Here is a 15,899-nt window from a genome sequence, read left to right on the forward strand (position 1 = left end):
TCCAATCTAGTAAACATCGGGGGGCACCTGCCTTCATCAGGGCCAGGCAGAACCTCCCGCTGACACGGACAGAGCTCGGACTGGAAACAGGGGAGGAACGGCCCCCCTCCCTCGCGTCAAGCGCCCCCCAGTTCTGAGAACGTACGGAGGGCGGACCGCAGAGCATACTTACAGGGAGGTCTGCATAGAAGTAGTGCTTCCTGTCAAACAAGGACTTCTTGTTGATGCGGCAGCTCAGTGCCAGGCCTGTCATCACGGCCGCTTCTACGCACCTCCTGTTGAGAACCTGTGGAAGCACGACACACAGCTCCTCTCAGACGCAGGCTGAACAAATGCTTCTCCCACACACTGACATCCTCCCTGCATAGTCAATCTGGCCCTTCGACAGGCATTATCTCTGGTTCTCTGTGTGGGCAGCTCCAGTTCACAAGCAGACTCTTGTCTGTCTGGAAGTGGGAAAACTTTATATAAAAAAAGAAAATGCATGCGGTGCTGGGTCCCGCAGGGCGGCGATCCTATCCCCCAGTCCCTGGCATCGAAGTTAACAGGGAGGGACCCAGAAAAGCTCAGCAGAGTGGGGACGACATGCAATCCACTTAATCCCATTCCCTGTGCAAGCAGAACAAGGAGCCAGTCCTACAGAAGAGGCACGGGTTCCTAAGAGGAGGGTCCCAGGAGCAGCTCACCAAGCCACCTCGGTGAGGGTAGAAAACACCTCAGCAGAGAAAGAATGAACTTCTGGAAACTCTGGAAAAGAAAATGTTTCTGGAGAAACGGCCACTTCCTCAAGGGCTGGGAAATGTGCCCTGCCTGCCCGCCACCTCGCTTTCAGTCCCGGCCTGGTGAACTCGAGAGACGTACAGACCGAGTGTGCCCTGTAGCCTGACTCTTCCCGAGCCGCTGGTCCCTCCAGGAGCTCCTGGAGCCCAGAGGTTCCTTCTGGATTCCACCCTCACCCACTTTCAGGAGTGAATGACCAAGAAATGGCTAGCAAACTTCCCAACCCAAAAGGAGGTGAACAGCTTTTAAGAACTTTGGGGGTAGGAATGTGGGGGTCTGGAATAAGGCTGACAACTGGAGATAAGGAGAAAGCATTAAGTTCTCGAGTCAGACAGGTTCTCCTATGTGTATGTATAGCTGTGTGAGTGGAAGCCTCAGTTTGCTCATCTCTGAAGTAAGGATTTAATACCTACCTCGAGGAGTGCATAAAGTAACAGCCAGAACACCTACTGCAAAGTAAGAAATTAATAACTAGCTCATTTTCCCCACTCTGCTTCGGGGAAATTTTTGAGCATGTGTACTTGCTAATGAAACCTTCTATTCTTTATTAGAATATTTATGATGTTCTTTAGTATATTCGGTATACTCTTATTTATGTAGGGCTTTCCACAGCTGCCGTTTATTTTAGCCTCGCAGCAGCCCTGTAGGGAAGGCATTGGTATTATTTCAAAATTTCAGGAAAAGAAAAAACTAAGATCCAGAGACACCAAGAGACTCGCCCAAATCACAGAGTTGGCAAATAGTAAAGTTGGCTCTGAAGTTCCACACACGCCCTTACCTAGTTAGTGAATGACAAACAGAATCCCCGTGGCTTAGGGACCTGCCCTCCAGGCTGGCATACAGAGCGTGGCACCCCAACAAGAGCACAGCTTGCTGATCAAACAGAGACTTTGAAAACAAATCGATACAACATGTAAGAGGCATCTCTACTTCCTGCAATATACAACCCCACAAAGACACCCCAAACAGCAAATCTCCCTCTTCGTAACATCACCACATGCCTTCTCTTCAGAAATCTGATTATAAAATGGAGCTTTCTCACAGCTTCTATTTGGACTTCTTCATTCGGGGCCAAGTAATACTGTAAGCTCTGCAATAACGGTTCTCACGAAGAAATGTGTGTGTGGCAGGAGCAGGGGCGGGGGGGACAGGATGCTCTAATTACTGATGTTTTCACCTGTTCATGTTTGGTGTTTCACTGAGCAGTTGTTACCACAATACAAACATCGCCCGCAGAGAACGCTGCCAGCCCCCCGCCTGACGATTCGGGTCAAGGCACACAAGAATGTGGCGCTGGCGTCCCCGCCCGGGGCCTTGCTCCTCCCAAGCTCGGCCGCCGCGTGGGCTTGCTGTAAACAGCCTGTCTTGCTGCTCTGTACCAGTTCTGCCTTCATCACTCCCACTATTTTTCCAGCCACTGTTAGCTCTCTCGTCCCTGTCCAGTCTGCCCCTCCAGGGCCCGACCTGCTTCCTCCTTCTAGGCACGAAGAGAACCCAGGTTTGTTTTGCTTGCTGATTTCTGCACACATGTTGCTAACAAATGCCTTGCGCCTGGCCCTGCAAAGGAGTGAGGAGTGGTGAGCGATGCAGGCTCCCACTGTGCCTGCATGCACAGGAGGACACAGGCACTTGAGAAACCATCAATTTCCAAAGAATAAGAACGCAGGAAAACACATAAACATTACAGCGATATTGAATATACTTTAATCTTTTTTTGATGATTTAGAAGACCTGAAGTACTTCAGGGTCAGAATTATAAGCATCAATCATCACCACACTATAGTTGCACAGAGGGGCTAGTAAATAGAGAGTGCCAGTTAAAAGAATGCCAAGAAAAAAGAATTTATTATGATCTTAGTCAAGCTGCTTATGACAGATGGAAGTCCAGGTCAGCATGCTCGGAGGACGGGATGCAGAATTGGAAACTTCAACTTGGGCTGTCTTTATTCTGAAAAACTTCTTAAATGTTTACAAAGTACCAGATTTTAGGGATACAGAGGTAAATAGGACTCTGTCACTGGCCTCAGTGAACCTGCAGTGGAGACATGAACCTGCCAGCACCTGCAACATCCTTCTCAAGTTCACCTTCTATACTAGGAAGATCTTGCTAAAAATGCAAATCTTACAGCATTCTGTTGCTTAAAATCACTCGATAGCTCCCAATGCCCACATGACAAAGGCCAAGCTTTTACAAGATCCAGTTCCCACGTCCATCTTCAATTTTATCTCCCATCAACACGCCCCCGCCCCCGCAACATATAGTCCATCTCCTATACAAACCATGCTGACCTGTGGACTCTCCCTCTTCTCATTCCACTCAAAATCGACTGAGATGTCACCAAACCTGTGAAACTTTGCTTACTATTCTTCCTACATACCTCTCTGATCTTCTCCACACTTCCATTTGTGCTAACATTACACTGGACTGAATTTATTTACATATATTTCCACTAGACTAATTTTCATGAGGATGGGGATTATCTGTTCATCCTTGCATATCCCTGGAGCATAAAACAGAACTGAAAAGTAGCGGTGCTCAATTAATGTGCGTTGAACTCAAATGAGGATGGACGTAATGGATATCAAGGCAAGGTTTCAGAGAGGCAGTGATGTCTCAATCTCTTCTAAGGTGTACTTGCATTATCTGCTGGCCTTCAAACTTGTTTCTGGAAGCTTCCTGAAGCAAAATCAATCATGTATGATGTGATCAAAGAAGTAACTTGAAAATCCAAAGACTTAATTTGTCCCAAAGAAAGCACGTTCCAGAATTTTCTTTGCAATTAACATAAAGTGACTACAAAGGATCTCAGAGTTAGCCACAATAGCTTCCACGCAGAAGGAAAGCAATGATCCCTGGAACTCACACAGCACACCTTTCTCAATGGAGTCTTACAGGAGGCTTCACTCTACCTTCAGGAATGATCGATCATCAGCAAGTACCTATTGCACAGGAGGTGTGCTACGCACAACACATACATTTGCCATTTAACCCTCTCAGTAATCCTAGGGCAGACACAAACTACGATCTTCATTTTACAGATAACGAAGAGAATCACAGAGATTAAATAATCTGGCCAAGGTGACCCATATGATAAATGGCAGAGCCAGGAAGTCAGACCCCTGGAACTCAGGCTCTCAATTACTAACTCCACCTTAAATCTTCAAAGAATAAAGCACGTTACTGATAGCTAGCAACACGGCTACTATCTGGCCATGACTCTGGAGCAGCAACTCAGACCAAATTCGACTGCAGATAATGTAAGGCAGATATTGTTTCTAACATCTTCACAGTGTCCATACGTTTGCTGTCAGATGTTGGGTTCCTAGAGAGCAAGCACTGTGTTCTTCTCAATTTGTAAAACAATACAGTCTCCGGCATGTGAATATTGGATACTGAGTGGACCTATAGGTTTTCTCCATTACCAGGGGCTGATGTATTGACAGACTTCTGAAACCCTTAGACACAAGTACTACCTATGAAATGACTTATAAAATAAGTGAAGAGGCTCTTCTATTTTAATGAGAAGAAAATCAGAGGTAGAAGAAATGTGCATCAGACCTCCAAGGACACACTGTGCCCCAATTTGAGAAATAGTCTTACAGTTTTAGGACTTATTTAGCCTAACCAAGCATTTCCTAATCTCTGAGTACAACAGACCATCATTTAATGACGACTTCCAACACATCCTTTCCCCTCTTCCCCACCTCCAAATAATCACCAGGCTGCACACATTCTACTTCCTTAGTATATCTTGACTTTCCCCCCTTCCTCTCAATCCTCTGGTTTAATTCAGGCCTCTATTCAAACATCCTCCCCTTCAGCTGCGACTTCTGCACTAATAACCACCTGGCCAAGTTTCTCTCCCTCCATTCCAGTCCTCTACTATCTCCTTCACACCCATTCAAGAGCGACCTTTCTAAAGGATAAATCTGTCCATGCAATGTCCCTGCTTAAAACCCTTCTTCACCACTTCTCATCGCTGAAAGGATAAAGTCCAAGTGTTTGGTGGAGTCTTCTATTGTCCTTCATGATTTAGCCTCTGACTATCATTCTAGCTTCCTGTTCTTCCACTGTCCCTGACCCCACAGACCCTCATGCAAACTTGCATTTGTCATGCTTTTGTACAAACTGCTGCTTCTGCTGGTAATGCCCTTTTTCTCATCCACTTGAGCAAGACCTTAGCCCCTGTCAAGGCTTGGATGTCCCACTACTACTGTGGTCTAGGTATTCCTTCTTCTCTGGTAAAGCACTGTCTCCCCAAGCAGACCCAGCTCCCTGAGGACAGTCAAGTCATTTTATCTTACTCCCCTATGCCCCACTACCTAAATGCAATACCAATCTGATTAAACATTAATGGAGGTAATGAATAATTTAACACTCCCTTTATCAACATCCAAAGGACTATAAGCTATGAAACAAAAGCAAAATTGTTCCATAAAATATGTGTGTCCGGAAAAAGAAACCACTCTTAGTATGTAGAACAGAACAGATTTGATACAGAGACTTTATTACACAGAGGACAGAAGAGTTGGGACGCCACAGAGGGCACAGTGAGGCAATTTAGGAGATTCTCAATAGCAGGAGGCCACTGCTACCCCTTGCTGGAGGGCTGGGGGTGGGGAGAAGCAGCATTACCAAGCCAGGGCATGGGGCACCCAGAGGACCCTGGAAACACAGTGGACCTATCTCCTGGGAGCTGGAACCAGGGACAAAACCCAGCCACTACCAGAGGGGTTGCCAGAGAGGGAAGGAGAAATACCTGTGGCTTCTTTCCTCCCACTTCTGGTCTTTCACCAGAGCCTCCCATCGGCCCAACCAGCCAGGAGCCAGAAGGCCGGGGTCACCAGGAACAGAAGCATGCAGAGGCTCCTGTGATACTCAGCAGAGCAGAGGAACGATGAAGTGTGATATGGGGACATGCAGGCCACAACTGCACAGCAAATACATGCATCTTTATATTCACTTCTGGGACTTTTTCTTTGATAATAGCTAATTAATAAAATGATGCCATTCTCAAGTCTGTCCAATCGACATAAAATTGAAAATTCTATGGACTCCTTTTTCATATACTGGGAGCCAAAGATTATGAAATGCTACTGACTTCTAAGGAACATTTGTGATAGCTCGACTTGGGTTGGAATGAACTCTAAGCCTACATTAACCATTAGGAAAGGATTTGCTAAGCAAATCAACAAAATGAAGAGGATTCCATAACCTACTGAAGTCAATATAATATTCTCCAGAATTTCCTGGAATTCTACTAATTATAAATAAACCCATTCACTAAAGTCAGCCTCTGGGACCTAAACCAGGAAGTATTTTTGTGATGTACTTCAAAGAAATAAAACTGCCTTTCAAAACAGTCTATAATCCACACCATTTCTCTCCCCTTTCTACTTCATTCTTAACTGGTAAGCCCATGGTGCTACGATTCCCAAAGTTAGTCCAATAGCTGTCAGTACGTCCTTTAAAAATTGAGGCAACATGGCAAGCCTCGTGTACTCACTGAAAATCCAGTTAGCAATTCTTGTGGATCATTAAAGCAAAGATCATAAAGTGATGTTTTACAAAAAGCCCAAATGGCAATTATTCTGTGAAACGAATGGTACATAAGACCAATCTGATGATTAAGATATAGCGTGGTAAATGCTTTAATTTATGGAGAGAAAGTGATTAAGATTTATTAAGTAAAAATAAGGCAGTAAATGGGCCTTTATCTTACTGCTAGCCATAAATTGATCTCCAAGCATGAACCCCCTCTAATTCACATTCAAAGAAAAAGTTACTACACAAATTTTCATTATGGTAGAGAAAACTGTTGCCCCATTTCCTCACTCCCACATCCCTTCTCACCACTGAGCTCTTTCATCATCACCCAAAACAAATACAAACACTCCTGAGCTATGAAAATTAAACTTGTGAAAACTGGTCAGTTAGGTAAGATAATTTTTTTAAAGTGAAATTTTCACCCTCAAAAGTTACTAGCTTTATGCAAATATTAAATATTTATAGGGATATACCCAATAAATATATGATCTTCATGCCTAAACATGGACACTGCCTAGGGAAAAGGAGAAAGTGAATGCTATAATTTCTCTTTTGTTCAAATCCTTCTTTCACAAAGGGGAAAAAAGCTCCCATTCTCAAATGGCCACTTCACAGGAAACAATTCTCGTTTAAAAGAAGGGTATGATTTGGCAGTTTTGACTGGTTTTCAGCTCCAAGATTCCTCTTTATTCTCTTGTACCAATTCCACTCCCTACGACTGGTCAAGATCAAAAGCAAGGATATTGTGTTGGTCCAAAGTGTCAGAAGGCCCACTCTTCTCCTCTGAGATTCCATTATCCTCCTGCATCTTGCCCACCTGGCAAGGTCAGGTGGCTAGGGCCGGTGCCCATAGTCACCACCAGCTAAGGCTAGCCCAGACAAGCTGGGTCTTTAGAATTGGAGCTGTCTTTCTTGCTTTTCCACAGACCACTGGCACAGTAAGATCTGACCTTGACCTCTGGGTTGTAACAAAAAAAGAAGGAAGAGCCTTGGCAACTCTAGGCCTGCCTCTAGCCTAGTTAAAAAGTTTCCACATGACACAGCCTGGTTTGCTTGGACTTTACTTTGGGGTTGGAGGCCAATGGCCCAGCTACTACAGTGTTCATCTGTGGAGTCTCATGCTTGGCCACTTAGCCAAGTCAGACAGGAAGGCTTAGAGTGGCTGGCAGCCAGTAAAAAGCAAGACTGGGTGTGTACATTAACTGGTCTCTGTTTCCCACAGCATTCCCAACAGTCATTAATTTGACATTACTCATTGCAATCAAACTGATCTATGAGAAACTTTTACTAATTGACAAACTGGGACAAAACTAAGTCAGAAAGACCTGAAACTAATCTCTACTACTACTAGCTGTGTAACCTTGCACAAATTACCTAACCTCTCTGTTTCCTTATCTGTTAGAAGAATAGTAATTTTGCAGGATTGTTCTGTGAATTAAATAAAATTACTCGACACATGGTAGACATTTAGAAAATACTAGTTTCAGAATGGAAGTGTTATTAAATGCAAAATGCCCATCTCAGTTGAATCTTTTATGTGCAAGCTTTTCTAGGAGGCAAGGGACTCTAATGAGAAAAGGTCTAAACAGCTCCACAGATCCATTAGTCTAGATTTACAATCCAAAGTAAGACACAACAGATGCTGAAATTATGTATTATGTCAACATAATATTTCCCCCTTAAATGATAACCAACACCTTTTGTGATAATTAGTGTGTTATCTCCAGTGCAACGGAGACCATATTTCTCAATGCCTCAGGAAGCTTACATTACTTCATTTTCTCTGTTTTACGGTGAAGCAAAATTTTCCTGGATTTTATTGTATGCTTGCCTGTGGCTGGAAAAAACTTCCATTCTCAAATGAAAGGAACTCCCTTCTAACAAGTTGAATACTGATAAATCAATTAAATGAACCAATTTTTAGCTTCATCTCACTGATGTCCACCACACATCTGTGGCTTCCTGTCTTCTAAGACGGTAGATCTGTGTGAAATGCAAAGACACTCTGTGGAGATGTATGAAGGCATGAAGCAGATACAGGAATCACGTTTCAAAAAAAAAAAATCATTGTTGTTTTCCAATAAAACTTTGAGATGGGGCCACGATCTTTAATGGAGAAAGATCTTCCCCCCTTCCACTTTAACTCTGAAATTTGTTTTTCCCTTGTTTATAACTTTTAAGAAAAATACATTGATATCAAAAAGGCTGAAACATACAAACCCATTCATTTTCGATTGCCCCCCATACGGAAACTGCCAAGTCTTTTCTAATCTATCCTAAAATTTACTCACCAGATTCTACACCTGGAGATATTCAATGGAATGACAAACTATTTCCTATTACTGAAACCTCAAGAGTAATCAGTGATTGCGGTAAGAAACATTAATTTCATGAGTGGAAAGCTCTAATGATTGAGAATAAGATCTACTTTCATCTTTGTATAAAAGATTAGCATTATGTTGAAAGATCTGACTTGCTGAGAAATCAGACAACTGGCCTGAACCAACAGAACTCTACGAAATGCTAGCTGGGTATTCACCATTGGTATGGATAGGGAATTTGGTGAACAAGGCCTGTGAACATCAAAGGCAAAGTCCTAGAGACACATACACCTGTTGCATGCATCAGTCCCAGGCATGTCCTGAGAAGTGAGCCTCTGGAAGACTGTATCAGGACATAGATTTTTAGGAAGGAAAAACTAAAGCCATCTTCCACTTGATACACCCAATAGGAGTACATCTCATTAGAGGCTTCATGGCAAGCCAGGAAATCATGGAGGTGAATGAGTCAGAGAAAAGAAAATAAAGCTACACTTTCATAGGGAAAAACATCCTATTTTCCTAATTATGTTTGTTTCAAGAGTAGATAATAAAAGAACTGGCCTGGACTTTTCAAAGAAGGGAAGAGAAAGGGATGGAAGGGGGAGGGGAAAGGAGAAGGAAAAAGAAAGAAAATGAGGCTAAGGAGATATATCTACTAGACGCACCATGTGATCTCTGAATGGATCCTGGACGGGGGAGAAGAAAACAAAGGATGCTACTGAGACAATTGTGGGAACATGAATACGAACCGTCTCCTAGATGCTAGTGCTGTATCAGTATCAGCTGTCCTTGCTGTGATCGTTTTACAGTGATCACAGAAGAGAACGTTTTTGTTCCTCGGAGATGGATGTGGAGATATCTGGGGATGAAGTGCCATGATGTCTGCAACCTACTCTCGAGTGACTCATCCAAAAGAAAAAACAGGCTAGGTGCAGGACGGATGTCACTGTACTATTTTTTTTAACTTTTTCATAAGTTTGGATTTCTTCAAAATAAAAAGTCTGAGGGCGGAAGAAAGGAGTAGATAATTCTTCTGCCTGAGAGGATGGTGAGATGTTACAAGCCATAAGGGGAAGAGAGAGCCTGGTGGAGGCAGGAGCTATTTAAACGGATGCTAACTCATGAACTGTATGTGTGTATCGGAAGCTGGTATTCACCAGGGCTGAAAATCAGCTGTAGAAGAGAAAACATTCTAGATACTGTATCTCTCTAAAACGTTCCTGCGCCATGATGAAGTGGGACATATCAGGGCCTGGTATCTCTGCTGAAGTACGGTGCAGCCCTCTTGGAATGTGAACAATCTGTTAGCGGGGAATTCTCTACTACCTACGTATGAGCATATAAATCCTGCATATGGGCCACGTGTATGTAATCTAGAATTTGAAAAGACAACCTGCTCTTTTACCTGGTAGGAAAATGATTTTCCCCCATTTATATATTTTCTGGTTGAAAATGCTTTTTGGCTTCCCCCAAACCTGTATGGGTATCTTATTTTCTGTTGATGCTTCCATTCTGTTGCTTCACTATGTAATTGTACATGAAATTTCTCAATTTGTGCGTCTCTGAAAGACATGTATGATCGAGAACTTCATCTTAATTACATTCATGTTGTTGTGAAATGGGCCGCCGTAAGTTATTTCAGTGAGTGTTACACAAGTGTTTACCACCCCCGTTCCTTGCCCAACCCTACTGGCCACTAGGAAATGGAAGTATTTCTATTTTAACGATATAAAGTTTAGAATATGAGTGTCACAATGATACCAAAAAAACAGTTACATGCCACTCAGAGAGTTTATGAAGTGCTTTCACGTACATTAACTTCTCTGTGTTCATAGATGTAAATATGGAAGAGACAAAGAAAGAGGTAAATAAGATAGCTGTCTGGCTAAGTGAACACAGGTTATGAGTGAGTACAGGCATCTTAAATGTTTACAACCAGCTATAAAGGAAAAATGCCCTGTTATGTTTTGTTGGAAATGAACAATTAGCAAATACTGCACAAGGGAACGAAGGCTGGTGCTTTATGCTAAGACTGGGAACCAGGAAACTCTCCCTTCTATTTTTAACTGGGCTCCTGACCTCCCTGTGTCTTTAGGCAAGTCAGCAAGGCCCTCGGTTTCTTCTTCTGTCAGCTGGGGTTGGAGCCCCTGACCTTGCTCACTGGGGTGACCTAAGAGTTGGCAAACATCACTGCAAATTCAAGACACTACTGACAATCACATATTATTGCCTGCCTGCATCTCCTAAGAAAGCCGCAGAGCAGGACAAAGACCCTGGATTGAATGACCATGCTCCCTGCTTTTACACTTGTGAGAGAAGATTCATGCATCAAAATTGGGAACAGAATACTTGTAAGGTTCCTAGTAATGCTAATGTTTTTTGATTCCCACTTACTCTCCCTGTCCTAGCAGCTCTAGGCCTTACTATAAGGATGCAAGCAGTGGTGGAAGGCTGGAACACACGAAGGCTCGCTAGCAAGGACCCTCTGCCATGAGGAACAGAATGCTCCTCCGAGGAGCCCAGCCTGACTACAATAACTATGCCAACATCACCAAGGTGACGTTTGTCATCTCTGAGATGCCAATGGCAAAATGATTTCCAAACTTTGCCAAGATTTTAAAAAGAGCGAAGGGAAAAAAAATTCCCCAAGATGCTGCAGTGTACAGAAGAGCCGACTATTCCCCACCTTCCCCTCTCCCTCCACCGTATTAGTACAAGGCTGAACATACATACAGAAATGACCAAGTAAGGAAGACCCATCCTAATAGCCTCAGATGCCAAGCGTATTTACTTGTGGTTTGGAGAAAGATTTCCATAGAACTCATCCACTTCCGGACACAATGCAGACACAGTAAAACTGTCTCATGCTTTTGAGGGCAGAAGAGGGCGTTCTCCATTCTCCTGCCTCCACGTTACCATGTGGCAAGATTTTGTCCCCAAAAGAGGAGTGACTTGTTTAACTAGTGACTTTGGGAAAAGAAACCATGCACACGTGGGTTGGCCCCTCTGGCTGAACGTTTTTATTATAAGCCTCTAGTACAAATCATCGGAATGAACCTTTCTGAGCTCTTTCTGGTCAGCATGCCCACAGAGATCATACCTTCTGGTCCACTGTGGACACCTGAAAAGTTTTCGGTAGAAACAGGCTCTTCCCCTACAAGTGAAAGGCCTACAGTTTTAGGGAGCCAGTGCAACTTAAGCAGAAAGTACTAGCAGTTATTTGGCTATATGTCAGGTCGCATTTTTCAATCAAGCTATTATTGGTAATAAAGCTGATGTGCTCATCTCCATCTGTCTGATTTCTATGTTGATTTCTCAGTTGGTTCTGACTCAAAAGGAGAAGGTGGGTCTTATTTTTAGTGACCCCCTAATATCTTCCTGGAAATTCTTTTCTAATACTCATAAAACCAATCTAAAAAACCTGCACAGCATCACCGATGACTCCATAAAGCAGAAGCAGCCCACGAGGGCCAGCTGCCGTGCCGGGGCATGCATTTCCTGTGAGGGAAGAGCTTTTACATGTCTGCTGCAATTTTTTAAGTTCTGGAACTGTCCAGGGAAGAAAAATGAATGGTACCCAGCTGCATGATTTCAGGCTGCATTTTTATTATAGGCTTCTAGTATAAATCACTAGAACAAAGCCTGTATGAGCTGCCTGAATGTCGGAGACAAAAATAGTGTCACAGAACACTGTTAGATAATTTTTTTAACTATTATATATTTATATCAACAAAAGACCCCTAGGCTTTCATACTCCCGGGCATCTTTGGTAATGTGTTTATATTTTATTTTCTACACATCCCCACCTCACTGTCTAGTATGACAGACTTTTTGGTGCAGTAGTGTACCAAATTCATTTTAAACAGTTAGTTATGTGTTCTAAGTATAGCACTATCTCCTCTGACAAGGGCTCGTTGTTACTGTGTGCAATCTCTCATCCAAGCACATATTTTGAGGGGAAAACAAACCAGCATAAGGGACCATGGGAATGGGAGGAAAGCCCTTTCCAAACACAATACTGAAGGTTTCTTCCTCAGGAACGAATCTCTGGGGGAGATGAGCATGCTGCCTAGAGATGTTCCCTCACCAGGAAAAAAGCAGATTGCAGCAGAGAAACACAGCTGGGTCAGAGAGGTGCTCTGCAGGCCTAGGAGTCGCCTGGGGAAAAGGCCAGATGATGCTCTTCAGGTTCCCCAAGGCTGGGGTGGAGGGCAAAATAAAACCTCAGTTTCCTCATGGGTCTCCCGCCATAGCTGGCTGAACCCTGCAATTCTATCACATTGCTTTTTGGAATGAGATGGCATCATCATTTCCATACAAAGGCGAAGGGAATGATTCAATAAGGATAAATTCTTTTCGGAAAATGGTAACTTTTAAAGGCAATGGGTGAGTGGGTGATCAAGACGGTGGAGTAGGAGGGTCCTGAACTCATCTCCTCCCACAGACACCCCAAGGCTGCAACTACAGACAGAGCAACCCTCTCTGAGAATCATCTGAAGGCTAGCAGAACATTCTTTTACAGCGAAAGATATAAACAAAAAGCCACACTGAGAACGGTAGGAAGGGCAGAGATGTGATCTTGCTGGGCCCCCACTTCTGAATGTGGGAGCCACAAGTAAGAGGACCATCACAGGTGTGGAGACCCTCCTTGAGGAGTGAGGGGTTCAAGATCCACATCAGACATCCCCTGCCCTGGGACACTGCACTGGGAAGATGAGCTCCCATGATGTCTGGCTTTAAGAATCAGCAGAGCGTAACTCCAGGAGCTTTGAAAATGAGTGAGGCTTACCTCCAAGAGAGCCGGAGGTATGGGAAACCAAGACTCTTCTCTTAAAGGGCCTATGCACAAGCTGACTTGCTTGGGGACTGGGTACACAGGCAGAAGATGGAAAAGTCCCTGGTCATTTGTGAAGGAGCTTCACTGATGAGTTTTAGGGCATGTGCGATAGATAGGAATCTGTAGAAATGTTCTCCAGGAACAGAAGCACTGGCAGGAACCATCTTTCTTGCCCTCCTTCTACCTAGCTGGCCCACTGCTGGCCAGAGCCAGTTATGACACTCTACCTACCTTGCTAGCACTGTTTACCCTGCCCCTGTGTTCCCCTGTGGACCTGCCACACCCAACCTGCCAGCCTTGGCAGGTGTCCCTCCATAATGCTCCCACTCTGCCATGCCCAGTGGGCAGACTCTGCCAGGACCAGCAAATCCCCAAAGCAGCTCCCACTCCGCCACAACTGGCAAGTGGCTCAGCCAAGACTGGTGTCCCTCCCAAACTGCTCCTACCCAGCCACACCCACAGGCAGCCTCACCCAGGAACAGTGTCCCCACAAAGTAGTTCTCACCCCACCACACCTGGCAAGTGGCCTCAGCTGGGACCAGGGCCCCTCCAAAGTGGCTCTTGAGCTGGGGAGAGCAGCTCTGCCCCACCAGCATACCCACAATAGCTGGGTCTTGCAGCCAGCCATAACTAGAACTAGACTGCCCCAGAGCACGCTTGCAGTAGCCTCAGCTGGACATCTCAGCTGTGCTGGGGGCCAGCCCCACCCATCAGCGAGCCCACAGCAGTCACATCCCAGTTAAAACAGAAGGGCGCATATAGCCCACCCAGGGGACACCCTGGAGGTCCTGGCTCTGGTGACCAAGGGAGGACTGTGCTTCTGGGTCCCGCAGGATGCCTTCTACATGAGACCACTCCTTCAAGACCAGGAGATGTAGCTGATCTCCTTAATGCTCAGAAACAAACACAGAGAGTCAGGCAAAATGAAGAGACAGGGGAATATGTTCCAAACGAAAGAACAAGACAAAACTCGAAAAAGAACTCAACAAAATGAAGATAAGCAATCTACCTGATAAAGAGCTTAAAAACAATGGTCATAAAGATGCTCACCAAACTTGGGAGAAGAACAGATGACTACAGTAAAAACTACAACCAAGAGAAAGAAAATATAAAAAAGAACCAATCAGAGCTAAAGAATAAAATAACTGAAATGAAAAGTACATGAGAGAGAATCAACAGCAGATTAGAGAATGCAGAAGAACAGATCAGCGATCTGGAGACAGGTAGTAGAAACCACCCACGCTGAACAGTAAAAAGAAAAAAAAAGGATTAAAAAAAATGAGAATTGTTTAAGATACCTACAGGACAACATCAAGTGGACTAACACTTGCAATATAGGGGTCCCAGAAGGACAGAGAGAAAGGGGCAGAAATCTTATTTAAAGAAATAATAGCTGAAAACTTCCCTCACTTGGGGGAGAAACAGATATCCAGGTCTGGGAGGCACAGAGAATGCCACACAAGATGACTCCAAAGAGGTCCTCATAATAATTAAAAGACACATAACAATGAAAATGTCAAAAATTAAAGATAAGGAGAGAGTCTTAAAAGCATCAAGAGAAAAGCAACTAATTATGTACAAGGGAGCCCCCATAAAACTATCAGCTGACTTTTCCACAGAAACTTCACAGGTCATAAGAGAGTGGCAGGATACTTTGGAAGTGTTGAAAGGAAAAACCCTACAACTTAAAATATTCTACCTGGCAAAGTCTTCATTCAGAATTGAAGGAGATAAAAGAGTTTCCCAGACAAACCAAAGTTAAAGGAGTTCATGAGCACTAGGCTAGCCTTACAAAAATTTTACAGGGAATTCTTTAAATCAAAAAGAAGAGTAAGAAAATTATGAAAGCAAAATATCTGGTAAAAACAAACATATAGTAAAGGTGGTGGATCAACCTCTTATAAAGCTGGCATGAAGGTGAAAAGATAAAAGTAGTAAAATCAAGTGTATCTACAACAATTACTTCAGGGATACACAAAACAAAAAGATGTAAAATACAAAGTTAAATGCATAAAACATGGTGGAGAGAGTAAAAATATAGTCTTTTCAGCATGTGTGTGAATTAAGTGACCACCAACTAAAAACAGACTGCTAATACATAGTTATATATGAACCTCATAATAACCACAAATCAAAAACCCATAATAGATACACAACAAATAAAGAGGAAAGAATTCAAACATAACCCTAAAGAAAGTCACTACAAAGAGAAGAAGAAAGGAACAGAGGGAACCACAAAAACAAACAGAAAAACAATTAACATAAGGTAATAAGTACATACCTACCCATAATTACTTTAAATGTAAATGGACTAATGCTCCAACCAAAAGACAAGGATAACTGAATGAATTAAAAAAACAAGACTCATTTATATGTTGCCTACAAGAGAATCACTTCAGACCTAAAGAAACAT

The 15,899-nt window shown here is 43.5% G+C and overlaps 1 protein-coding gene across 3 annotated transcripts in view; it reads right to left on the minus strand.

Annotated features, from left to right (window-relative positions):
* The window catches only part of GATB (glutamyl-tRNA amidotransferase subunit B), a 91,433-nt gene that overhangs the window by 55,291 nt on the left and 20,243 nt on the right, over positions 1-15,899 (minus strand). For all 3 annotated transcript variants that reach the window (XR_015726506.1, XM_045798838.2, XM_045798837.2), the window contains exon 3: positions 173-286. Coding sequence is in view for 2 of the 3 variants with exons in the window: in XM_045798838.2 (XP_045654794.1) it covers positions 173-286 (114 nt within the window). In the remaining variant the exon portion in view is untranslated. The remainder of the gene's footprint in view (positions 1-172; positions 287-15,899) is intronic.

Source organism: Ursus americanus, chromosome 13 (assembly GCF_024610735.1).
Source record: "Ursus americanus isolate L20-20 chromosome 13, mUrsAme1.1.p, whole genome shotgun sequence".
NCBI classification, from domain to species: Eukaryota; Metazoa; Chordata; class Mammalia; order Carnivora; family Ursidae; genus Ursus; species Ursus americanus.